This window comes from Sander lucioperca, chromosome 19, assembly GCF_008315115.2.
Source record: "Sander lucioperca isolate FBNREF2018 chromosome 19, SLUC_FBN_1.2, whole genome shotgun sequence".
NCBI classification, from domain to species: domain Eukaryota; kingdom Metazoa; phylum Chordata; class Actinopteri; order Perciformes; family Percidae; genus Sander; species Sander lucioperca.
In genome coordinates, this window is record NC_050191.1 from 19,261,776 (window position 1) to 19,288,350 (window position 26,575).

At 40.0% G+C, this 26,575-nt stretch overlaps 4 protein-coding genes across 21 annotated transcripts in view; 3 read left to right on the forward strand and 1 right to left on the reverse strand.

Annotated features, from left to right (window-relative positions):
- Positions 1–442, reverse strand: part of nbas (NBAS subunit of NRZ tethering complex) — a 157,978-nt gene extending 157,536 nt beyond the window's left edge. For both annotated transcript variants that reach the window (XM_031321691.2, XM_031321689.2), the window contains exon 1: positions 235–442. In XM_031321691.2, coding sequence (XP_031177551.1) covers positions 235–327 — 93 coding nt within the window. In that variant the 5' untranslated portion in view covers positions 328–442. The remainder of the gene's footprint in view (positions 1–234) is intronic.
- A 73-nt stretch (positions 443–515) lies between these two features.
- On the forward strand, positions 516–8,605 carry ddx1 (DEAD (Asp-Glu-Ala-Asp) box helicase 1). Its single transcript, XM_031321692.2, has 27 exons — positions 516–667; positions 756–807; positions 962–1,025; positions 1,112–1,141; positions 1,262–1,358; positions 1,580–1,627; positions 1,765–1,848; positions 1,966–2,049; positions 2,136–2,212; positions 2,301–2,373; positions 2,478–2,554; positions 2,644–2,758; positions 3,054–3,192; positions 3,992–4,052; positions 4,186–4,284; positions 4,442–4,531; positions 5,065–5,253; positions 5,451–5,502; positions 5,687–5,833; positions 5,995–6,086; positions 6,176–6,248; positions 6,477–6,549; positions 6,762–6,804; positions 6,899–6,994; positions 7,333–7,453; positions 7,604–8,013; positions 8,395–8,605. The coding sequence occupies exons 1-26, from the start codon at positions 652–654 to the stop codon at positions 7,732–7,734; spliced, it is 2,223 nt and encodes a 740-aa protein (XP_031177552.2). The 5' UTR covers positions 516–651; the 3' UTR covers positions 7,735–8,013; positions 8,395–8,605.
- A 359-nt stretch (positions 8,606–8,964) lies between these two features.
- On the forward strand, positions 8,965–23,157 carry LOC116066065. 6 transcript variants are annotated; one of them, XM_035995234.1, is made up of 4 exons: positions 8,965–9,101; positions 13,018–13,137; positions 14,842–19,142; positions 19,227–23,157. In XM_035995234.1, exons 3-4 carry the CDS (start codon positions 14,929–14,931, stop codon positions 22,393–22,395), a joined length of 7,383 nt encoding a protein of 2,460 aa, XP_035851127.1. In that variant the 5' UTR covers positions 8,965–9,101; positions 13,018–13,137; positions 14,842–14,928; the 3' UTR covers positions 22,396–23,157. The 6 variants fall into 6 exon arrangements, with proteins under 6 accessions (XP_035851127.1, XP_031177695.1, XP_035851128.1 ...); XM_031321835.2 differs by having other exon boundaries at positions 14,842–18,531; positions 21,094–23,157; XM_035995235.1 differs by having other exon boundaries at positions 14,842–16,180; positions 16,610–23,157.
- A 1,601-nt stretch (positions 23,158–24,758) lies between these two features.
- Positions 24,759–26,575, forward strand: part of itsn2a (intersectin 2a) — a 38,298-nt gene continuing 36,481 nt past the window's right edge. For 11 of the 12 annotated variants that reach the window (XM_031321895.2, XM_031321882.2, XM_031321886.2 and 8 more), the window contains exon 1: positions 24,760–24,867. The gene's annotated coding sequence lies outside the window, so the exon portion shown is untranslated. Of the gene's footprint in view, positions 24,868–26,575 lie in introns of all 12 variants that reach the window. The other variant, XR_004895874.1, reaches the window with a different exon arrangement.

The following is a 26,575-nucleotide window of genomic DNA, read 5'->3' on the forward strand; positions in this document are numbered from 1 at the left end:
CTTAACTGCCCATTGCACAAGTGACTATTATGAAAAATGAAAACTACACTATATGTCAATGTGAAATGAGATTATGAGGATTTAGCTAGCAATGTAACGTTAACAGTGTATGCTACGTGGCTTTGAGCGGCTGACCCCATGCAACTGATTAGATTTGACTTTCGATGGCCATTTTTACAAATAAATGTTCAACAACACTAAACTGAAACGAGCGGAAATAGAAGTCTGACTAACCTGAGTGTCCGTCTCTGCCGGCCATTCAGTAATGACAAGTAAATCGTACAAAATGTTTTCATCTTCGCCTTCAATCAAGCTTTCTTCAGCCATGTTTACTTGAACAGGCTGTCAAAAGTCTACGGCGAGTAGCACTGGACAAGATATATCAGGAAACCGCGTTTGGAAAATGTTGCGAACCGCTCAGGAGAGTTTAATGACTTAACTTTGCCTACTATAGTATGATAAAACATTGAAATATGTGCCCGAAAGCGATGTGTACAGTAAAATATTGACCGTATTTTAGGAACTATCTTTATTGGACCGGTAGTTCACTAACCGGAACCAATGACATAAGATTACCCACTAAACGAGTTGCACCGAGCCGAAAATTCTGAACACGTTATAACATCCGGTTAATTTGCACTCGTTGCAGTAATGGCAGCGTTTTCTGGTAAGAGTTTGTATCAACAACTGCATCATGTTAACGTAGTATCCTACGTATCCTAGTAAATATATTAAATATGGGTTTTGTTCAACAGAAATGGGGGTTATGCCTGAAATCGCGCAGGCTGTGGAAGAGCTGGAGTGGCTGTAAGTCACTGCAAACCTCCAGCGGGGTTGCTTGTTCGGCAATGTTGCTATGTCATACCTTTATTGTGATTTCTGTCCATGTTGTTGTTACCTGTTACTTGTTGCTGTAAGCCAGTTGACACTGAACTGATGTATTTTAATCATTGGATTTCAGGCTACCTACTGACATCCAGGCAGAGTCTATTCCCCTCATTCTTGGTGGAGGAGATGTACTTATGGTAAGTGTACCTCTTTGTTTATGTTTGTCTCAGACACCCAATGTGTACCCTGCAAGTTTTATATCTCAATTTCTTTTCTTTTTTAGGCAGCAGAAACTGGTAGTGGCAAAACAGGAGTAAGTACTTGACAGCCACTCAGTTGTACAATACAACTTTACCTCTGCAGTGTGCATTTAAACATCAGGCCAAGTAACATACAAAAGCTTAAGTTAAGTGTAATACTTCGTCATCCTCAGGCCTTCAGTATCCCAGTGATCCAGATCGTGTATGAGACCCTGAAGGATCAGCAGGAGGGCAAGAGGGGCAGAGCTTCCATCAAGACTGGAGGAGCTAGTAAGACCACTTAACATAATATTGTGACTTATTTGGTTGCAGTCTGGGTGTTTGATATGCCAGGTAAAACACACTCATAAATGTGTTCAGAACTCTCTGGTTTAGTAGACGTAGTCAGGCCAGTATCATAATTGAGGATCCTATATAATACTAAATGTATAAAAGCAGTGGTTTGTGCTCTGCAGAAATTTAACCCGCCATGTTTTTTTGTTTTGGTTCAGTTTTCAACAGTTGGCAGATGAATCCTTATGACCGCAGCACAGCCTTTGGTAAGAGGAGAAAAATAAGCATGTAATGTCAAATACCAGCACTGGAGGACAGTCTAAACTGTACGGCAACTGTAAATATTCCAGCTTTGTTTTTTGTCTTCTCTCCTTATTGACGCTTTTTGTTTTTACCTGTACAGCAATTGGTCCAGATGGACTGTGCTGCCAGAGCAGGGAGTTTAAAGAGTGGCATGGCTGTCGCTCTACAAAAGGGGTTACCAAAGGTACTTGAAATTGATTGCGATTTAAAACCAAACAAATTAGGATTTCAAGACAACATACATGTGTTTAACAGGAAACCAAATTGTTACCTGTACTTGTCCATGTCTTTCTGTGTCCAGGGAAGTACTACTATGAAGTGACCTGCCATGACCAGGGTCTGTGTCGCATTGGCTGGTCCACCAGTCAGGCAGCCCTGGACTTGGGTATGCTCCTCTACTCTTCACAATCTCCATTCTGTAAAACATACAACTTCTTAAATAAACTCTTAAAAAGATTTCTTTCTTTCCAGGAACTGATAAGTATGGTTTTGGTTTTGGTGGGACTGGAAAGAAATCCAACAACAAGCAGTTTGACAGCTATGGAGAGGTAACAATTAATGAATATTCAGATATGTAAACAATTGTAAGGATACTTTTCAAACATGTTTTCTCTTTGTTATCTTGCCTCTTTGCAGGAGTTTACCATGCATGACACTGTCGGATGCTACTTGGATCTAGACAAGGGCCAAATATCCTTCTCTAAAAATGGTGCTGTCTCAGTAGTTATGATTCTCACTATCATGATTATGTACCAGTATCAGTGCTTGGTGGTAAGTAGCAAAGTTACTCATATATCTTGCTCCTTCTTTCAGGTAATGACCTGGGTATGGCTTTTGAGATCCCTCAACATGTGAAGAATCAGCCCTTCTTTGCTTCCTGTGTGCTCAAGGTATCACATCAAAATAATGGCAGAACACAAACCCAACAGGTGCCAGATTTACACCATACAAATTGCTCTTTTTCTTATCTGTGTGCCAGAATGCAGAGTTGAAGTTCAACTTTGGAGGAGAAGACTTTAAAAATGCCCCTAAGAGTGGGTTTGTTGCCCTGAACCAGGCGCCAGAGGGCCACACAGTCAAATCTTCTCAGGCAGGTGTGTGGATGCAACCTCATTTCAGGTGCAGCAAGAAAATATACTAAATGTGATTTTTGAGATAGATATCATACACTTAATCTACGTAGAACCAGAGATAATTGGATGGTTAGACTAGATAATGTATTTGTTCTTTTCACAATAAAAAGCCTTCTTTCGCTAGATATTTTGAAAACAAGGTACCAGAGCAAAATTTTTTACCATTGCTGATGCACCTATGAACTTAACACCACAAATACAATGCCACTGGTGTATTCCAGTGATGAATAGCTGCCTTTGCTCTCTGTTTGTGCAGGCACTGCCAAAGTGAGTCAGGTGAAAGCGTCATCCACCGCACCCAAAGCCCTGATCATCGAGCCTTCTAAAGAATTGGCCGAACAGACTCTCAACAATGTGAAGCAATGTGCAAAATATGTTGATAACCCCAAACTCAGGTATGAATATACAGAGCTGGTATTGACATTGCTTGGCATACATATTTTGTAAAAACCACGAATTGTGCAGAAAATCCATGTGTAGTATATGTAGGTACTTTTGTAAAGTAGTGATATTGACCTAAATCAAAATTATTCCTGCAGCATATTTAACAGTGTTAAACTTTAAGCTTGATGTATACTTCTGCGTAAAATCTACGCCGTTGCTACGTACGTAGGTACGTGGAGACACAAACCTACACCCGACCCTACACCGTAGCCTGGCGTGCACCTCTCGAAAACTGTAACTACACGCCGCGGAGACGTACGTCGCTCGGCCGTTGCTTGGTAGCGTTGCATTTCCCCCGACTCATTTCCTGGTTCTCCTTCTCCATAACCAACATGAAATCAAGGAGAGGGTTAACTTTTCCTGCTACAGATTCCCCACCGTGGTCAGAAAGCACAGGGGAGACACTTTGTGTCTCTACTCGCTCCAAAGCTAATCGCCGTCACTCTCTCACTTTCTCCCTCGCTCTACCACACACTCCCCACACAGACACACACACACACACACACACACACGCCAGCTCGACGCACACCGCAACGCACAAGTATAAACATCAGGCCACTTATGTAGGCTATGGCGAAAGCTCTGCATGGAGCCTCCGCAGAACCATATATCAAGCTACATTGCATGCTGCACTTGCTTGCATATTCCAGTATATATGTAAAAGTTGTTTTATACCAGCAGATGGAGCCAGTGTTTAATATAAAATGTTACCATCAGTATATACGGTAATTTGTCGATGTGTCACTACAGGGAGCTGTTGGTGATTGGTGGTGTGGCTGCCAAAGACCAGCTGGCTGCTCTGGAACAGGGGGTGCGTGACATGTACGGTCTCCAAACAAACATTTATTAAACACAGAGTTGAAACAGCTTTAACTAACAGACATCTTCTTTTTGCCTTGTTTCCTTTTCCTGTTTTCTGCTTCTTTATGTCATCTTATAATTAGATCGACATTGTGGTGGGGACACCCGGCAGACTGGACGACCTCATATCTACTGGGAAGCTCAGTCTGGCCCAAGTCCGCTTTCTCGTCCTGGATGAGTGTGTATGTACAACACATCTAGAGTACATCAGAAGCATTGATATTTTTTTTTCCCCCAGCCTACAAAGTACAAATACTGTTTTTGGTAATGGTTGATTCACATAGCATAACAATCTCTGAAGTCACTCACTTTTTTGTCTTTGTTCTCTGCGTCCCTCAGGACGGCCTACTGTCCGCAGGCTATACAGACTTTATCAACAGGATCCACAACCAAATCCCTCAGGTCACTTCTGACGGCAAGAGACTGCAGGTAACACTAAATTGCACGCGTGACAATAAAAATTTCAGCGACGACAACAAAGACCACCTTAAACAGTAACGTAGGCGCAAAACAACCCACTTAACTGACGGTCAGAGCAGTCGTGGTGCATTTTCTGAAAACTTTTCATATGCGAGGTACAGCTGGATACATGTAAACGATGCTCTCTGGGGCTTACCAGCTAGCAAAGCATGTAGCATGTAAGATAAAAAATACGTTGTTAAGATGGGGTAAGTCCAAGTGAACTATTTCAGTTTTGTCCATGTGCATCAGCACATACTATATATGTGTTGCACATTCTGCACTCAATCCATTCAGCCTATTTTTTTCTGTGTTAAACAGCTATTTTGTATATACTTTTTTTTCTGTATTTATTGGGGGGGGGGGGTTCATATTAATGTTCAATATGTTGGTTAGTTTATGTGTGCACCACACCACCTAGGCAACTTCCTGTTACTGACTTGGCAACAAACCATTTTCTGATTGTTCAGATTTATCTGATCAGTTGACATCTTCTCTTCCAGGTGATTGTGTGTTCAGCCACTCTGCATTCGTTTGACGTAAAGAAGCTGTCTGAGCGTATCATGCACTTTCCAACTTGGGTGGACCTGAAGGGGGAGGACTCTGTCCCTGAGACTGTCCACCACGTGGTAGTTCCTGTCAATCCTAAAACCGATCGCCTCTGGGAGCGCCTTGGCAAGAACCACATCCGGGTGAGTCCCTTACGTCGGCCCAAAGACGCACGTCATGGCGACAGTCTGAGTAATAAGGGGGGAAATGCAGCGGGGCTTTGCTTTGCTGTTGAAGCATTGTGGAGGATTCAACACATTTTAGTTAGTTGTTGTTTCTCTCAGTTTAGATTATTTTGTTGACAAAGTGTTTCTCCTTTTTTCTGTTTCGCTTTGGATAGACTGATGAAGTCCATGCCAAAGATAACACCAGACCAGGAGCCAATTCTGCAGGTGAGAGCACATAGGCAACACAGTTTAGACCATTTGATTTCATCCCTCTAGTTTGATGTGTCTTTGAGGGGCATCTCCGATCAACGTACATTACATAAACAACAACACACATATATATGATATAGTAATTTACTTGTATGAATAGTCATGAATAAGAACAAAAATGTGTATGTGTGCATTTTAGAAATGTGGTCAGAAGCCATCAAGGTGCTGAAGGGCGAGTACACAGTGAGGGCCATCAAAGAACACAAGATGGACCAGGCCATAATCTTCTGTCGCACCAAGATTGACTGTGACAACTTGGAACAGTACTTCATTCAGCAAGGAGGAGGTAGGAGGCATTAGTTCCACTTTTCAGCCGTCACTGGACAGAGGTTTTAAAAGTGGGAGCATACCATTGCAGACACACACTTGAATGACAACATAATCTACGTTTGACTTCTCTCAGTGACAATTCAGAATCCTTCCTCAGTATTGGTCTCTTTTCTTTAGGTCCGGACAGTAAAGGCCACCAGCTTTCCTGCGTCTGTCTCCATGGTGATCGTAAGCCCAACGAGCGAAAAACTAACTTGGAGCGCTTTAAGGTAAAAGAACAACAGCTTAATGATGCCCTTTTACAAATTACAACCCTGTTCTGTCTGTCGATGTTTGAAGATCTTCTTTGTGTTCTCAGAGAAAAGAAGTCAAGCTCTTGGTCTGCACAGACGTAGCTGCCAGAGGAATTGACGTCCACGGAGTTCCTTATGGTAAATATATTTGATTTCCAATACAGAACCTAATTTTCTACTTACCTTTTCAACTGCTGATATATATATATATATATATATATATATATATATATATATATATATATATATATATATATATATATATATATATACAGTTTTCATTACAAAAGAATACTTTGCTGTATTTTGTCTATACAAGTCCACCCTCTGCCATCAGTTCTCACAACTTTCATCTTTTTTCTCCAGTGATTAACGTCACCCTGCCAGATGAGAAGCAGAACTATGTCCATCGTATCGGCAGAGTAGGAAGAGCCGAGAGGTAAGCGCTGACATTCCTGAAAAATAACGGAGGGAGGGATTTTGTTTGTAAAATCCCGTTCATGTATCAAATTCATCTTCATTGCAACCTAAAACTTCCACATGATATATCTTTAAATGTCTCATTATGATGATCATACGATTCAACTGAAAGACAATAAATTTGAATATTTACTCCCTGCCCCTATCATCACCTTTCCTTTCAACTTGCAGAATGGGACTGGCCATCTCCTTGGTTGCTATGGAGAAGGAGAAGGTCGGGTGGATTATAGAGATACACTGACAATTATTTTTTGATTACGCATAGACTTTTGAAAATGGTTCAAATTTGAATTTTTCTATACGTGCAGGTGTGGTACCATGTTTGCCCGAACCGAGGCAGAGGCTGCTACAACACTCGGCTGAAGGAGGATGGAGGTTGCACCATCTGGTACAACGAAAAAGAGGTGAACAAAGACGCAGACAAATACTTAATCGAGCTGCGGTAGCAAGTAAAATTTGCTATTTGAAATACGACAAAGAGCATTTTTAAGTGATTTGATAGGAAGCAGGTGCATTTGTCATCTTGGCAGAAATGGCCCCCTTGGGTTTGAAGGGTGTGTCTGATGTGAAATTGAATACATTCATAGTCAAACCCTAGTGCGCAGTAATGTTTTGCTCTGTTTTTGAAGCACTGAAAGCTCAAGCACACACACACTTTTGACCCTGTCACAAGATGACATAATTTCTCACTACACATTGTGGACTCTCAATTCTGTCCTTTTTCCCTTTCCTCTCACCACAGCTCCTGTCAGATATTGAGGAGCATCTAAAGTGCACAATCACCCAGTGTGAGCCAGACATCAAAGTACCTGTGGATGATTTTGATGGAAAGGTCAGCTATGGTCAGCGCAGAGCATTGGGAGGTATGTGTACGAGCGTATTGAAAACATTTTAGCAACACTAGTAACATGACTTTATGAATAGTTATCAATCATCCTGTACTGTGATAAACATGTATTACATTCACTGCTTTTATGTTATGCTAGACCAACTAAACTGTTGCTCTTGCCTAGGTGGTAACTACAAGGGTCACGTGGATATTCTGGCCCCGACGGTCCAGGAGCTGGCTAACCTCGAGAGAGAGGCCCAATCTTCCTTCCTTCACCTGGGATACATGCCAAACCAGCTTTTCAGAGCCTTCTAAACACACCCCAACTAGCCACAACACTGTAGGCTGCACTGAATGGAGCAGGTCCACATGGGTTAGGATACAACCAACAGGATACAAAGTCTTTAGCAACCAAGCAGCAGTGTGCTTTTATTTTTCAACTTATAAACATAACTTGGAAATTATTTACATGCAATGTATACTACAAGGTGGCAAAATGCATTTCACTGCTAATGACAAACTTCTCTACAGTCTGTGTACACAGGATAAAGTTCAGCATTAGTGCTTTGGAAATTGGAAGATTGTAAGCATTTAGTATAGAGGTGCAACAATGAATCGATTAATCGGTTAGTTGTCAACTATTAAATTATTGCCAACTATTTTGATAATCGATTAATCGTTTGAGTCATTTTTTTTATTAAAAAAAATAAGATTTCTCTGATTCCAGCTTGTTAGATGTGAATATCTTCTAGTTTCTTCTCTCCTTTGTGACAGTAAACTGAATATCTTTGAGTTTTGGACAAAACAAGACATTTGAGGACGTCGTCTTAGGCTTTGGGAAACACTGATCCACATTTTTCACCATGTTTTGACATTTTTATAGATCAAACAACTAATCGATTAATCGAGAAAATAATGCACAGATTAATCGACTATGAAAATAATCGTTAGTTGCAGCCCTAATTTAGTATGCAGTATGCAGAACTCCTTGGCCTTCACTACACTGCTTGAAAAAATAGTATGGAATGGAATACTTGACATGTAATGAAAAACCTAATTTGTTGGATTTTTGTGTTTTCTGATTGATACGGTTTAATAAAATATTTAAGTTTAAGAGTAATTGGCTAAAAAGTCTATGTAATTAAGTGGCTGTTTTCTTTCCTGAAATAAACTTATAGCCTGCTCAGTTTTGGGTTCATTTTCTTATTCTTATTTGCTCCTCAGAAAGGAAGGACATTTACATCAATTGTAAATGCCTCTTATGTTGAATTTATTCAGTGTTAAGAATTTAACTTGCGAAATTCCAACAGGCAGCAGGAAAACTGTTCCATGAAAAATGGTTGACGCTTTTGATGATTTGTTTTAATTGATAATAATTAATTGATATATAAAGTGCTAAAAGATAAAACTGGTTGTGGAAAAACGAAGCCATCACCAATGTAGTTCTATAATCCAGTTGTATTATTTATGTAAAATCCCGTTTTAATTACGGACCATTATTTATTAGACACTTTTATTTTGAAGTATCCCAACTCGCTTAAATCATCACTTCCGCTGGACACTGCATCGTTTCTTCAACAAGAGATTTTAAGGCTTGGATTTTGTATTGAGACATGGAAAACTAGCTACACTGTCTTAACAAAGAAGAACATCTCAGCGATTGTGCAGCCTAGCTACATTTGGTACGTGTAACACTCGTTTGTGTCGTCCTATTTCGATCAAGGCTGAGGTTGTTGTCAAGAGGGTGTGCTTTTTTCAAAATGAAATCCATGGCTGGGCTGGTCTGTCTATGCCCGGGATGCCCAACAATAGTTGATATCTTTTTGTATATAAAATATACGCTATCATAAGTGCTAAATTTGAGTAGTGAAGACTCATTGGAACCCACGAATGTTTTACCTGCTTTGTCGCTGTACAGAAAGTAGATGTTTTATAGCGTTAAAGGTTGCCATGTGGACGGAGAAAGAAGCTAGCTTCACTGAATGCAAGGCCGTTAACAGTGGCTGCACGACTTTACACCATTCCAGTGCTGGGGGAAAAAAAAGTGGAATGTAGCGTTGAAATCAGTATATTGAAAAATGGAAGATGGCGTTGGGGGGAAAGAATGGAGTGCACGATTTTTGGCAATACTTGTTTAGTTATTTTTATTTCAATATTAACTTCAGCGGGACGTACTAAGTATATTTAGTCAAGTACTCTACTTAAGTACAATTATGAGGTTCTTGTACCATGTAGGCCTATTGTATGTTGTATTTCCATTAGCCTACTTCATTAAAGGACAATTCCGGCTCAAAATGAATCTAGGGGTTAATAACGTGTACCGAGTTGAACGTTCTCTGGGACATGTTTTCATGCTAATCGAATGCGTCTCTCTCTAGCTTTAAACAAGCTGCACAACCGGTGGTTACCTGCTAACGTTAGCTTTCAAGGCTCAAAATAGCACCACACTTCCATGGAAGCATAATGAGGGTCCCTACATGCAAACCGAAGCATTGAGAACTTTGTAATAAGTGTACAGACAGTTTATTAAAAAGATAGATTATAAAGACAGTAGCGTTGGTGTTTACATTCGGGCGCCATCTTAGAAAGAATCACGAACGCTGTGTTACTGGTTAGTGGCATATGTCGGTACTGTCGGTACACGATCCGTTCTGCCTGCACGATCCGTTCTGCACATGCGCAAGATAATACTGTTTTACGTATCCATACGACCTGCACGATCTGTTCCACGCTAGCCTATGGCTAGCCTCCACCGGGAAGCTAACGTTAGTTTAGCTAACAGCTAATTCGGCTAACCGCTAGCTGACAGCTAGATTCAGTCTAAAATAACGTTAACTCAAACGTAATGGGAAAAGCAGGCTACAGCTAAATTAAGACTTCACAGTAATAACAATAAAGACAAGTATTGAGTGATTGTATTTTAAATGAGCACAAGTAAAGTAGAACTGACGTAACAGCTGTTATATATGTTAGGTGTTTGTTATATATGTCAACGTTTATTTTCAAGTTTTATTTTGAGGGTCTTTTAAAGTTATTACATGCTGTCTCAGCTAGCAGTTAGCCGAATTAGCTGTTAGCTAAACTAACGTTAGCTTGGCTGTCGACCGGAAGCGTGGAACAGATCGTGCAGTGTCGTAAATTCTCGTACAACCGCGCATGCGCTAACATTTTGCGCATGTGCAGAACGGATCGTGCAGGCAGAACGGATCGTGTACCGACAGGTACCATAGACTGTATATAAGAATGGACCAACTGATCCCGTTGCTCTGGACGGAGACTAGTGAAGGCCGTTAGAAGCACTTTTCCGGTGAGCGCTGAGCGTTACTGCGCAGCCTCCAACTGAGAGAGACAACGTAAATGTGCCGTGAGCAACGTGTCTGAAAGTTGTAAGTCTTCTGGTAGCTGTGCCAAGAGAAATCTCAATCATTCCCAATCTTGCAGAGACGGAGAGCGTAGGTATATGTGAGGAGATAACATGGGCACAGGCTAATTATTGCTAACTAAAATGCTAGTTAACATTAGTAATTACACTTAAACAGCTAATGTGAGACGAAACTGCCTGCACGCTTCTCCTGTACTATACGGTAATTCCTCTACTATGCGACAGTAAGTCACGTGGTTATGACCCAATCGTTAGCCTATTTTTATAAAAACGTCTGCTACGGAGCCATAACGTGAGGTACAAGGTAATGGAGCCTTTTATACATTGTCGTGTTTCTTTAGAAATAAACAACGGACAAATAGTCTTTAAATGTTTCAGATGTAAAGTTATTCGCTGTCAAAATGGCGCCAAAATGAATGGCAGTCAATGGAATGCTAACGGGGGTTGATCGCTTTGTAGCATTAAAATGGCGCCATAGGAGGTTCGCGGTCCGAAGAGCAGCTTACCCCCTTGGTCGGTACACGATCCGTTCTGCCTGCACGATCCGTTCTGCACATGCGCAAGATAATACTGTTTTACCGAGGATACGACCTGCACGATCTGTTCCACGCTAGCCTATGGCTAGCCTCCACCGGGAAGCTAACGTTAGTTTAGCTAACAGCTAATTCGGCTAACCGCTAGTGACAGCTAGATTCAGACTAAAATAACGTTAACTCAAACTTAATGGGAAAAGCAGGCTACAGCTAAATTAAGACTTCACAGTAATAACAATAAAGACAAGTATTGAGTAATTGTATTTTAAATGAGCACAAGTAAAGTAGAACTGACGTAACAGCTGTGTATATATATATATATATATATATATATATATGTATACGTGAGCAACCTGTCTGAAAGTTGTACGTCTTCTGGTAGCCGTGCCAAGAGAAATCTCAATCATTCCCAATCTTGCAGAGATGGAGAGCGTAGGTATATGTAAGGAGATAACATGGACACAGGCTAATTATTGCTAACTAAAATGCTAGTTAACATTAATAATTAAACGTAAACAGCTAATGTAAGTCGAAACTGCCTGCGAGCTTCTCCTGTACTATACGGTAATTCCTCTACTATGTGACGGTAAGTCTCGTGGTTATGACACAATCGTTAGCATATTTTTACAGAAACGCAGGCTACGGAGCCATAACGTGAGGTACAAGGTAATGGAGCCTTTTATACGTTGTTGTGTTTCTTTAGAAATAAACAATGGACAAATAGAGTCTTTAAACACTTCAAATGTAAAGTTATTCGCTGTCAGTGACGTCAAAATGAAAGTGATCGCTTTGTAGCATCAAAATGGCGCCATAGGAGGTTCGAGATCTGAAGCGAAGCTTACCCCCTTGGTTGCACGCAAGCAGTGTTGCCAACTCTTTCCCAAGGGGGTAAGCTTCTCCTTGGACTGCGAACCTCCTATGGCGCCATTTTGATGCTAATAAGCCATCACCTCCCGTTAGCATTCCATTGACTGCCATTCATTTTGGTGCCACTTTGACAGCGAATAACTTTACATCTGAAGCGTTTAAAGACTCTTTGTCCATTGTTTATTTCTAAAGAAAAACAACAATGTATAAAAGGCTCCATTACCTTGTACATCACGTTATGGCTCCGTAGCAGACGTTTTTGTAAAAATAGGCTAACGATTGTGTCATAACAATGCGACTTACTGTCGCATAGTAGAGGAATTACCGTATAGTACAGGAGAAGCGCGCAGGCAGTTTTGTCTCACGTCTCTCGACACGTTGCTCACATCACATTTACGTCGTCTCTCTCAGTTGGAGGCTGCGCAGTAACGCTCAGCCATCACCGGAAAAGTGCTTCTAATATCCTTCACTGGTCTTTGTCCAGAGCAACGGGATCTGTTGGTCCATTCTTACATAGTGTCTATGCTCTTTCCCAATGAAAGTCGCTAGTACCAGCTCCAAAAGTCGCTAAAAGGCGCTAGATGACGTCATATGCTCACTTGCATATTTGTGAGAATGAAACGTGATTGATGAACGTTCTCTGGAACATGAAAACGTGTCCCAGAGAACGTTCGACTCGGTACACATATGTTCTTAACCCCTGCCGTTCCCTTTGCACCGGAATTCTCCTTTTAAATTCTTGTTGTTCCTATTTTTGGAGTGTCGTGTGAGCGTTATATGCATGATTTAAAAAACATTCAAACTTGTTTCATTCAGGGTTGCACTGTACCAGCACCGTCCCATCGCCGATTGGATGATGTCCACCTAGCATGCAGACATACAGTGTGCCAGACATGTTGGAGGAAGTTATAGCTAAGCTAAATCAAGTCTCACAAGGTATGTAGGAAGCTGAACTTGCACTAACATTACTAACTAAACAATGTTTATTGCATGTATTATATTCCATATTACTCACTATGTGCAATCCTGTAATTTACACCAGCAAAAATAAAAATGTGTGGTGATATCTGTAATAAGCTCAACTCTACGGCCGACATCCAATCACCATGGTATTGTGGTTATGATGTTATCACAGCATTAGTCTCAAGGTCAGTCTGTCCTCTCTGACTTGATAGATTTCGTGGCATGGTTGTGATAAGTAAGAAGGGGCCGCTATGCATTCTTGACCACTAGTAGTGCTATGGATCTATAATTCAATGACAGGGTTTTCCTTTTGTTTGTATCATTTACATGTGCACAGGGTCCACAATTCTGCCAAAAGCTGGTAAACTGAAATAATTTAATCTCATTGTCATTGAAAAGACCATCTAAAATAGTAAATACATTACTAAACATACTTGTTTACTGGCTATATGTGTAGTACACACATTTGTGGTGGAAAAAAGGTTTTGTTTTTATCTGTTTATTACATTTATTAGTCCATTCTTAGATTCCTTGTGATGCAGACTCTATTGCATATAAAAATAGTGAGGAGTGTTAAAGGACGTTTTACTAAGTGCCCTACTGAAAAGCCCAATGATACTCTACAATGTTACATGCACAATGTCTTTTGATGAGAAATACTGAATGTAAATATACCTTTTTTGCACAGAAACTCCACAAGTTTAACTTGCTTTTAACCAAAAGTGACTTGCAGCAAATGCATTTAAGCCACATAGGAGCAAGAGCTAGACATCATTAGATTAGATTATATTCAACTTTATTGTCATTGTGCAGAGTACAAGTACAAAGACAACGAAATGCAGTTTGCGTCTAACCAGAAGTGCAAAAAAAGCAGAAAAGTGCAATGTGATATACAAAGTATAGACAGGTGGTGCATAGACAGGACAACTAATATATTGCAGTGTTATAAGAGCAGAATAAATATGGCCATTATATGAACAATGTATGAACAACATGTACAGATATGTGCAATGTAGTAGCAGTAACATTATCATAGTAGTAAGAATAATATAGATATATGCAGTGTATTAGCAGAATATATAATAAGAAAAACAGAGTAAATATGGATATTCTGTATGAAACATATAGACAGATATGTACAGTATAGTACAGCTATGTACAGTGTGGTAACATAAGAGTAGTAAGAATGAATAGTATGAAGAGCAGTAGAATCTGGCTATGTATAGGTGTAATTACAGTATGTACACAGCTAGACATCATCCCAAATGCATGCATCATTGATTTAAAACAAATCAGTTCATGTTTGAGCTATGTGTTTTTCTTTTACTGAGGCATACGTTTGCGCTAGTAACGTTTTTTTTCTATAACTGGTCCTAAATATAATAAGTATCCAGTACTACAGTAGTACTAAGGCGAATCACTACATCCCATCTCTAAAGAAATGGCCTTTGTTTTTTGATCAGCAGTCTGAGGACCCAAGGCTCGAAAATGTAACAATGAGGAGGAGACAAACCCACAAATTCTCACATTTGAGAAGCTATAAGTTTTGTTTTATCTTTGTCTGATAAATAACATAATTAATGAATTTGATTGTGTGTGACTAAAAAAACAGTGTATTGCAGAGGTATAGTGTGTATCATTTATCCTTTTTTTTTTTTCCTCCTGAACTAAATACAGGAAAGGAAGACATAGAAGACCCAGAGGAACAGTATATCACTACAGATAGACAGGAGGGACGCCTGCAGTCTGACGGACAAAAAAAAGATGGATGCAAACAAAGTATGGCAGTGGCGCATTATGCATGCAAAGACATTTTTGAGATGTCCAGACTCATTCTATCACAGCAATAGAATAGGATTAGATTTTAATGTAGCATCCAAGACACATAAAAAAAAAGAATTACAATTATTGACAAATGGAGTCGTGCTTGAGATCTGTGACTTTGCTAAAACAGTAAGCAAGAATAAAATGCTTTTTATCACAAACATTCTGGAGAACAATTTCGATCTTGGATTGGAAAATGAGCAACAGCGTGTTTATTTTTCCAATCAAATTAAAATCAAAGTCCAAGACCCGAAGAGGTTATCTCTGCAAGATAAAAATGAAGTTTTTACTCTCTTTGACATATCATCTAAGCCAGAATGCAACAGCAACAATGGACTGAATATGGCATCTACAGAGCGTAAGACAGAAAGTTTCCTGGTGGAAATTGATGATAGTGAATATGAAGATACATTCAAGTGTTCACAAGCAACATCCAAAGAATACATGAAGACAGAAAATCTCTCAGAAGAGGTAAATGGAGCACATATTGATGACAGTGAACGTGAGGATGAATTAAAGTATTCAGGAGCACCGTCGGCAGAAAAACTGAAAGAGGATGTTCTTCTCCCTTTGTTCCCTTATTGTGAAGAAATTGGTCTGAACCTTGACATTGGGTCAAAACAAAGTCTAGATGTAGGTTTGTTGACAAATGGTGTGATGTTAGAACTTCTACAGGTCACTAAAATACTGGCTGGATCCTTCAGTCGTATTATTTCGGATGTGTTGGGGCACAACTTTGACCTTGATCTCAAAAGTTCACAGGAGAGAACTCGAGTTATGAACAAGATATTGTACATTCTGAACAAAAAACAGCAACTTATGATCATCGGCAAAGTAAGCCCAGAATTTAACAATAAGACAATTTCATTACAGAGAACAAACTTCAAAAGAAACAGAGGGTCAGCACTGTCCAATATGGAAGCCCTGCCATATCAATTTAAGGAAGTGACAAAAAGAAGGCAGTCTGATTTAAAAAGTAAACAGGAAAAAAGGGCTCTGTTGAAAACAAGTGAAAGGGCGAATAAAAAGAGCAGAAGAGGGCAGTCTAAAGACTTAAAGAAAAACGGACCTTATCGACACACTGATTTGTGCAACAGTCATACAGCAAAGGGAGATAATTTTTACAGTCATCCTCTAACAGAGTCTGATGTAGACTACTACACTGGCAATGAACGTGACATGGAACAAGAGGAAATGGAAACCGAAAACAACTACACTTGTCCTCTAGGAGAGTCTGATCTAGACTCAGACGAAGTCACAGATTCAGGAAACACTGGCAATCAGATTGACTTGCAAAGCACAAAAAGTTGTTCTCTGAGCTCGGACATTCCTAGAGAATTAAATTCAAGTTGTCCGGGTATTTGTGCACCTACCCTCACCACCATTGATATTTCATCCACTTTATCAACTGTAAACTCAAATGTGAACCCACCATTTGTAAGTCAACCTGATGAAAGAGAGCTTCATGGAGATGAAGAGCAAGCACAGACTCCAAGAAAGTCACCAAAAAAATGTAACATGGAACAAGAAAAAATGGGAACAGAAAACAATTACACTTGCCCTTTAGGAAAGTCTGATCTAGATTCCGATACTGGCAATGAATTTGACATGGAACAAGAGAAAATGGAAACCGAGAAAAACATGTGGAAGTTGCGCGCTAACCGTGTAAAACAAATCCTCTCTTCATTAGAGTTCGGTCCATTCAATGGGTCCAAGAGATTTGGCCTTGAATTCAATGTTGGATTTGGCCCGAAGCAAAACTTCAGTGTAGACTCTTTGCCAAATTCTGTTCTGCTCGAAGTTGCTAAATTTGCCTTAGCAATGAATTCATCCCAACAAAATTTCATCATGGAGATTCTTGAGTACAACTTTGACATCAGCCTGCAGAGTGAATACCAGAGAAATCTTTTCACATGTGAAATCATGAAAAGAATAAGACAACTGAAAAACTCTGAAGATGCAGTTAAATTCTCAAAAGATATCTTTGAACTACCTGATTCCATGTCATCAATAAAAATGGCAAATACTAGTGTGGGCAGTGTCAATCCTGAACTCGGATACAACATATCAAGAGTGGAGAAGTGTGACGTTGCTCCCAGGTGTCCTGCTCATTCACATGCTGAAACCAAAGATCATATTCCAAGGAACAGTGGGGAGGTGTATCCCATCTGCAAGGAAATGGGTCTGAAGTTACATGTAAACAAACATCAACCAAACAAAAAACTGGATGTCAGCAAACTGACCAATGGAGCAATGACTGAAGTGACAAACTTTGTAGAAACGTTGTGTGGGACATGTGAGCAAATCTGTCTTGACATCCTCAGACACAACTTGCATCTTGATTTGCAAAGTGGAGATTCTGATCTTGCCAGAAGTATTGTTGCCCGAATTCCTGCTATAGTGGAGCAAAGGAATCTAATGACGAGTGTTAAAACCTTAAAGAAAATAAAGGGCTCAAGAAAAGACTCCTCAACGAAGGTGAAACTGGATTGCCAGAGTTACCAACATGTAGATGCATGTAGTGCTGGTTCTTCCCAGGCTGAATTCAAAGACCAAGATGTAGGGAATTCCCCTGACACTAAACATCAAGATGAGCTCAATTTAAAGCTGTGGAAATTGCGAGCCAATCATATTCAGCAAATCCTCTCAACACCTCATGAAGAACATTGTCCACTTTATTCTTACTCCAGATGCAAGAAATTAGGCATTGATTTTAATGTAGGATCTGGAGTAAAACAAAATCTTGATCCCAAATTACTGACCAATGGCATCATGGTTGAATTAAACACATTTGCCACAGCACTGCGGTCAGCCCAGAAACATTTCATCACTGAGATACTGGAGTATAACTTCCATCTTGATTTCAAAAACAAGCTATATCGCAATGCCTTTGCACAGCAAACTTTAGAAAAAGTTAAAGTTGATGCGCATAAAAGAATCGGCGTTCCTCGAATGAAAATGCTGTTTGAACTCCCTGACATGAGGTACCTACAAAAACTTACTTGTGAGAAAACTACATATTGCCCCAAATGCTTTCAAGACAGAAACCAAGAGCTTCGTCAGGATGAATCTGACCCTGGTCACATGAATCAACCTCGTCCACATACCATAACTGACTCGGTCACTGCAGATACAGACTGCACAGCACAAAAGCCTTCAAAAGATCCGTCCTCCAACTTCTCAGCAATAGAGGAGACGATAATGGACAGTTACCCTTGCTGCAAGAAAATAGGTTTGAAACTGTGTGTGGACAAAGATCAACCAAAAGAAAAGCTTGACGCACATGTATTGACAAGGGGGGCTATGATTGATGTGGCTAGTTTTGCCAAAAGATTGTGTGCAACAAAAAGTGGCATCATTCATGCAGTCCTTGAGCACAACTTCAACTTAGGCATGCAGAGGCGGGACGTTGATATTGCACAGCAGTTCTTCAGAGCGACTGCACTAAAGGATGGCGGGCTGGCCTGGTTTAATGAAGTTTTTGTTATTCAGTCATTTTCTCACAGACAAACTGGACGTGGAAGTACCGGTAAACTGAAACAGGCAGCTGCCTTGCGGAGAAGTGAATGGAAGGAAAAAATCAAAAAAAGAAAGCTTGCACTGCAAACAAAGATGAAAAGAGCCACACTGTCAAGTCATAACATCAATGATGTAAAATCTAATTCAAATCGTCAAAATAAAGGAAACCGCTTTCCCATTTACACTGAGATGGGTTTGGATCTAGACGTGACATCAAAACCAGGTGAAAGAGAAATACTGGACTTGAAGCTATTGACCAGAGGGGTGTGTGATATGGAACAAGAGGAAATGGAAACCGAGAACAACTACACTTGTCCTCTAGGAGAGTCTGATCTAGACTCAGACGAAGTCACAGATTCAGGAAACACTGGCAATCAGATTGACTTGCAAAGCACAAAAAGTTGTTCTCTGAGCTTGGACATTTCTAGAGAATCAAATTCAAGTTGTCCGGGTATTTGTGCACCTACCCTCACCACCGCTGACATCTCATCTTCTTTATCAACTGTAAACTCAAATGTGAACCCACCATTTGTAAGTCAACCTGATGAAAGAGGGCTTCGTGGAGGGGAAGAGCAAACGCAGACTCCAAGAAAGTCACCAAACGAATGTGAAACTGAACAAGAAAAAATGGGAACCGAGAACAACTACACTTGCCCTTTAGGAGAGTCTGATCTAGACTCAGATACTGGCAATGAATTTGACATGGAACAAGAGAAAATGGAAACAGAGAAAAACATGTGGAAGTTGCGCGCTAACCGTGTAAAACAAATCCTCTCTTCATTAGAGTTTGGTCCATTCACCAGATCCAAGAAAGTTGGACTTGAATTCAATGTTGGATTTGGCCCGAAGCAAAACTTCAGTGTAGACTGTTTTCCAAATTCTGTTCTGCTCGAAGTTGCTAAATTTGCCTTAGCAATGAATTCATCCCAACAAAATTTCATCATGGAGATTCTTGAGTACAACTTTGACATCACCCTGCAGAGTGAATACCAGAGAAATCTTTTCACATGTGAAATCATGAATAGAATAAGACAACTGAAAAACTCTGAAGATGCAGTTAAATTCTCAAAAGATATCTTTGAATTCCCTGGTCGCATGCAATTAATAAATATGGAAAATCGGAGAATAAAGGAGTGTGACGTTGCTCCCAGGTGTCCTGCTCATTTACATACTGAAACCAAAGATCATATTCCAACGAACAGTGGGGAGGTGTATCCCATCTGCAAGGAAATGGGTCTGAAGTTACATGTAAACAAACATCAACCAAACAAAAAACTGGATGTCAGCAAACTGACCAATGGAGCAATGACTGAAGTGACAAACTTTGCAGAAACGTTGTGTGGAACATTTGATCAGATTTGTCTTGACATCCTCAGACACAACTTGGATCTTGATTTGCAAAGTGGAGATTCTGATCTTGCCAGAAGTATTGTTGCCCGAATTCCTGCTATAGTGGAGCAAAGGAATCTATTGATCAGTATTAAAACCTTAAAGAAATTTAAGGGCCCAAGAAAAGACTCCTCAACGAAGGTGAAACTGGATTGCCAGAGTTACCAACATGTAGATGCATGTAGTGCTGGTTCTTCCCAGGCTGAATTCAAAGACCAAGATGTAGGGAATTCCCCTGACACTAAACCTCAAAATGAGCTCAATTTAAAGCTGTGGAAAGTGCGAGCCAATCATATTCAGCAAATCCTCTCAACACCTCATGAAGAACATTGCCCACTTTATTCTTACTCCAGATGCAAGAAATTAGGCATTGATTTTAATGTAGGATCTGGAGTAAAACAAAATCTTGATCCCAAATTACTGACCAATGGCATCATGGTTGAATTAAACACGTTTGCCACAGCACTGCTGTCAGCCCAGAAACATTTCATCACTGAGATACTGGAGTATAACTTCCATCTTGAGTTCAAAAACAAGCTATATCGCAATGCCTTTGCACAGCAAACTTTAGAAAAAGTTAAAGTTGTTGCGCATAAAAAAAACAGCGTTCCTCGAATGAAAATGCTGTTTGAACTCCCTGACATGAGGTACCTACAAAAACCTATTTATGTGAGAAGTACATATTGCCCCAAATGCTTTCAAGACAGAAACCAAGAGCTTCGTCAGGATGAATCTGACCCTGGTCACATGAATCAACCTCGTCCACATACCATGACTGACTCGGTCACTGCAGATGCAAACTGCACAGCACAAAAGCCTTCAAAAGATCCGTCCAACTTCTCAGCAATAGAGGAGACGATAATGGACAGTTACCCTTGCTGCAAGAAAATAGGTTTGAAACTGTGTGTGGACAAAGATCAACCAAAAGAAAAGCTTGATGCACATGTATTGACAAGGGGGGCTATGATTGAAGTGGCCAGATTTGCTAGAATATTGTGTGCTTCAAAAAGTAGGATAATTCATACAGTCCTTGAACACAACTTCAACTTAGGCATGCAGATTTCAAACGTTGATATTGCACCTCTGTTCAACAAAGCGACTGCACTAACTGACGGCGGGCTGGCCTGGTTTAATGAAGCTTTTGTTATTCAGCTGTGTCCTCGCAGACAACCTGGACATATAAGTAAACTGAAACAGGCAGCTGCCTTGCACAGAAGTGAATGGAAGGAAGCTATCAAAAAAAGAAAGCTGGCACTGCAAACAAAGATGAAAAGAGCCACACTGCCAAGTCATAATACAAGTGTCGTAAAAAGATCAAAGACAAATACTCAGAGTCAAATACCGGTTAACTGTTACCCTATTTGCACGGAGATAGGTTTGGATCTAGACGTGTTATCAAAATCAGGAGAGAAAGAAAAATTGGACTTGAAGCTATTGACCATGGCTGCAGTGAATGAGATACATACATTTGCAACTAAGAAAACAAGACACTATTTGCCAAACACTTTGTACGAAATCCTTGACTATAACTTTGATCTTAGCTCACAACATCACAGGCGCTGGAAATTTTCCATAGAAACTTCATCCAAAATCCAAACCATGGTTAAGCAACATCGTAAAAATCCAAACAGACCAGACGAGGTCTTCAAATTACCATTTGTGTTTGCATCTTCACCAAGGTTTGCAGAGAACAGACTAACTGAGAAACGGAACAAGTATTCCTGGGAAGAACCATACAAGAAAAAGACTGAGGGAAGGTTTGTGCGCCAAGTGAGATACCATTCAGGTGTCAATCGCATCCATTTTCTCGATGGTGTCAAAACTAACAGTGGCGCTTTGTTCCAGGATCCAATATATCCTGGGACAATAGAGCAGATGAATGGGAATCTTGGAAGTGGAGGTCCTCTCCACAGAATCCTACAGATTAAAGAGGAGGAGTACGATCCACATCATGGCAATGTGAAACCAGAACCGGACACTGAGGAAAAGTATTGTCCACATTCTGATGATGTCAAAACCGATCCTGGGACGATAGTGCAGATGAATGGCAGTCTAGTGAGTGTTGGTTGTGGCAGCCCTCTCCAGAGAAACCTACAGATTAAAGAGGAGGAGTACGATCCACATCATGGCAATGTGAAACCAGAACCGGACACTGAGGAAAAGTATTGTCCACGTTATGATGATGTCAAAACCGAATCAAACGCTGAGGATGTCGAGCATTTAGTCCCAGGTGAACCTACAGGACCCCTTGCATATACTTTATTAACTTTATGGCCGAACTCTGAAAGTCAGAAAACAGTATCAGAAAACGAGAATGTGAGTCAAATAAAAACCGAATGGGACACTGAGGGTGTGAAGTATTTAGTCCCAGTCGAAGCAGTAGGGTCACAGGAGTACTCCATGGTAACCATAGGTCAGGGCAATGAGAGCACATTGATAATAGAAGAGCAAAAATATGTGCCCACTGACTCGCACCATTATGGAGTTCACAGAAAATGAAGTGGGCATCTAAGAGGAATGAGTTCCTAATGTTCTAAATTATAGTTGACACAAGAGACAGGTGTGTTTTACACTAAACAGATGTTATAAGCTGCCTTCATTGCTATGAAAATGTATTCCTTGTTGAGGGAGAATGTAGATGATAATTTCAATGCTGCAGAAATGTATATAACGCAGTTAAACTCTTACTCAAGAAATGGATGCCCAAAAAGGTAATGGATCTGACCAAAATGTTTCAATGCAAATGGCTGTCTATGTAATGCCTTGAAGCTTTGAAGCTTTGTTCAAAAAAAGACCTGCCACAGTTGGAAAATGTTTAAGCTAACGTTTCCTTTTCTTAAGTGGTCAGCTTTTGGTCATTTCTTAAGTTTGTAAAAATCTGTATGAGGATCTTTTGACACTGAACTTTACGTTGTGGATAGCAGGCTTTTGTATTATAGCTATATAGTCATCTGAGTTATTATGGTCTGTTTTTAAAAGTGCTTGTTCTCCTGTCGTTTTTCACTTTTTATTTTTATTAGTACCTTTTATGATTCATCGTTCATTTTTGTTTCGTTTATTAATAACACTTTTGTATATTACAAAAACTGTTACTTTCTTGAAGCTGTAAAGTAAAGATGAGTGTGTCAGTAATTTTGTTCATATTTGTATAATACAGATATACACTATAGAAAGGAAAATGACCTGGATCTTGATGGACTGGTGTATTTCTCATTGCCATTTGAGTACAATACGTTTATATAAAATTGTGAAAGCACCCTTTCTGCGTTGTCCGTGTTCTTTTCAAATATTATGAACTTGTCCCATATAGGATATGCGTATGGCTTATGATTATTTGCATAGTGTGGTGCAGATAAAGCTCTCTGATCTTTTGTATTTGCTTAACACTGCTTAAAGAGTATTAAATACCAACTGCCCTATCTCCTATTGTCATGCATCCTCAACTCAACCAATAATGGTATCAGGGTCAGTAAGATTATGACTGTTAACTTGTAGATGTAATACTCAAAGTTGGCGGTGCTCCACACCAGCAGCATTCTTCTCATTTTCCTTTGGGGGCAGAAAAGATTTTTTTTCAGACTCTTCGAAGCTCAAAAACCAGGAAGATGCAATGAACTACAGATATCTGCATCTCAAAAGAACAGATAGGGAAAAAGGAAATTATGCAAAGTTGACTCAACAGAATTATAAAGTAAACCCCAAATAGGCTTTGGATACAAAATAGTGTACAACTTTGACTTGAGCTCTTTAAGTACACATCTCAGCAATTACCACATAGGCTTTGACTCTGCCCAGTCAATTCATCAACAAACAGCAAGAGCACTTAGGTCAAGTGGTTGTGCTTTCAAAGTAAAAGTATTTAAGTGTTGCATAAATGTAACTGAACGTGAATTAGTACAGTGGATAACCTATGTTTAGAACCAATCAAGCTATCTGGCCCTGCTGCTTTCCTGTGTGACTATGTTTATTTGTTATTACATGTGTATACTGTACAGACACATCTAATATACTCTAGGCAAGATAAACATGATTACATTAATTACAATTAAAGGAGAGATGGAATGGCAATTACTAAAGACAAAAATGAATTATTAATGAAACAATTGCTTATCTTTTCTAGCTATCCAAAAATTAACACTGTAAAGGGTAAATTACCAATGCTTATTTAAAATGTCTTTAGGCGTTAACAAGATAGCTTTGACTTCATTACCGGAACAAAAAAATATGAGTGAATAACTGAATTACAAGTGTATTTTGTGAAGTTATGGTTATGGTTGCAGCTTGTTAAAGAGGATGTAGAACCACAGTTCAGTTACTACTAGCTACCATAGACTGTAATATATACAGTCTATGGTAGCTACTAGTCTATATCCTTCACGTTCCACTGCAGGAAATTCCGCCGGATGCATGTATTTCCGTTTCCTTTCGCTTTCTTTGTGTTGGGTTTTAAGTTTGGTGGATTTATGAGGACTATTGCTAACTGCTCCTCAGGTCTCGGCAGGGTAAATTGAGACAACTAGCTATCTGTCCAATCTGAGTTTTCTCTTGCACGACTATTTTGCAGGCTCTGTGTGGAGTTTAGCACTGCCCATGACGATTCTGATTGGTTTAAAGAAATGCCATTAAACCAGAGCACGTTTTTCTCCTATCCCCGAAAGCTGTGTGGAGTAGCCAGACCCTCCTTTGGTGCGCTTTGGAGGAGGGTCTGGCAAAGTGAGACTACTAAACTACTAGTTAGGCTGGGGTTCATTGCATAGTTTTAATCAAAGTGTTGCCATATTATGAGCGTCAAGGAGTTTTTCTGTGAAAGTCATGCCCGGAAGTTCGATGTGTAATTCTGTGTGACTTGACTTTCTGGAGACGCCCATTTCCAGTCCACACCCGCCCCGGCTGCTGGATCGGTTCTCCCTCTCCAGCATTTTCATTTGCCAGCCTGGATGTCGGATCACCACCGCTATTCTACAGCAACAGGTAAATGACCAGAAATCATTTTAAATGTTATCAAGAGGACGGGACAAAATGTGAAACTTACTGTCGCTGTTGGTCTGTTTTTTTTCCACCTTTTAATTGGAAGGTAATTGTGGGATGTCCTGCTTCATTAAATCATATTTAAAAGGCGAGGCAGTGTAGCGTATTAACAGTGTGTTTTTTTTTAGATGTAGATGTGTCAGAACAGAATGTCTACACTAAAATATGTAAATTACTTACACCTTTTACTAAACCCTGAGTAGCCTTTGTCTGCGTTTTAGATGAAGAACATCCCATGTATGGCTGAGAAATACAGACGTTATATTTATATCTGAATATGCAAATGCGTTGCGACAGATTGAAGATAAATAAAATAAATAAGATAGCTTTTTTTAAATAGCCAAAACAAGCCCTGCCGGCTGCAAATTGTCTTAATGTTGTCAAGATAATACACTGTTAGTGTCAGTACCAATTACATGTATACATAGCCTATACAATGGATAATGGCTTTATTGTTTATGCCAGAAAATAGCCTATAAATTCAGAGGTTATTCAGATCTTTTTCCCTAAAGTAAACCATTCATAGAGAAGGTGTGTTCACTGGAGATGACAGGCTGCTCCTTTTCATTTCAGTATCCAGAAAATCCAGACTACAGTAATTAATAATATGGCCATCCTGATCACCCTTTATTTCATTTCATTTCAGTAATAGAGTCTGTGTCTTTAGAGCATTTGTAATGCAAAGGTGTCATCAGATGTGTAGATTATTTAACATTGGTGCAGTTTTTTATTTGTCTATATGGTGATTCGGGCAAGTTGAGCAGTTATCCTTCTCGTGTTCATTCACTGCAGTATAGACTCATTATTGAGATTGCTTATTGGGTGTGTGCACTTGTGTGTTTGTGTGTTCTGCTGCTCTCAGTGGAAACAGAAAGAGGATGTTTTTCTTTGCTGAAGTGGCAAAGTCCATCTAAACTGCAGTTCCCAGTGACACCTGCCCTCATCCCAGCAGGAACTGTTGCACATCCACCTGCCAAGACACAAAGCAATGCATAACACACACATGCACATAAACACGCACAAACATACTTTCATTGTTGTGCTGAAAGTGAGTGCTTATGGACTTTTAAGGTCCAATTCAAATGACAGCCACAGTAGCGTGAATGTGAATGCTATATTGAGGACAGTTTGGACTAATAATACTTAAAGTCAAGAATAGAAATCTTGTGCCGAAGGTACATAGGTTAGAAGTTGAGGTAGGACATGCTACTGAGTGTGTGTATGAAGTGTTGGAAATGTAAAGGAAGTAAAATAGTCTTTGGTGAATCATTGCTCGAGCTGACCTAATATACTACATCCATGCTGACCCACAAATGTATCAAAGGAATAAATATGAGAAGGGATTAATCTGGTTGAAGTGTCCCCAATTTTCACCTGCAGCACAACAGAGGAAGGTGTGTGGATGTCTTTGTGTGTTTCTGCGCTCTTGTGAATAGGCTGAAAATACTAGCACATACACACACATGCACACAGGCTTCTTTCATCCTCAGGCTCAGCAAAGCTTCCTGGGCTGTGTCTGCTAGAACAGGGTCCCCCTCTGTTTGAGGAGTGTGTGTCAGACACACCCGTGCACACAGGCCGACGCATTGATACGCACATCCGAGCGGGCCAGTGTGGCGCACACAGGTGTCAATCAGCATGCAGGGCAGAG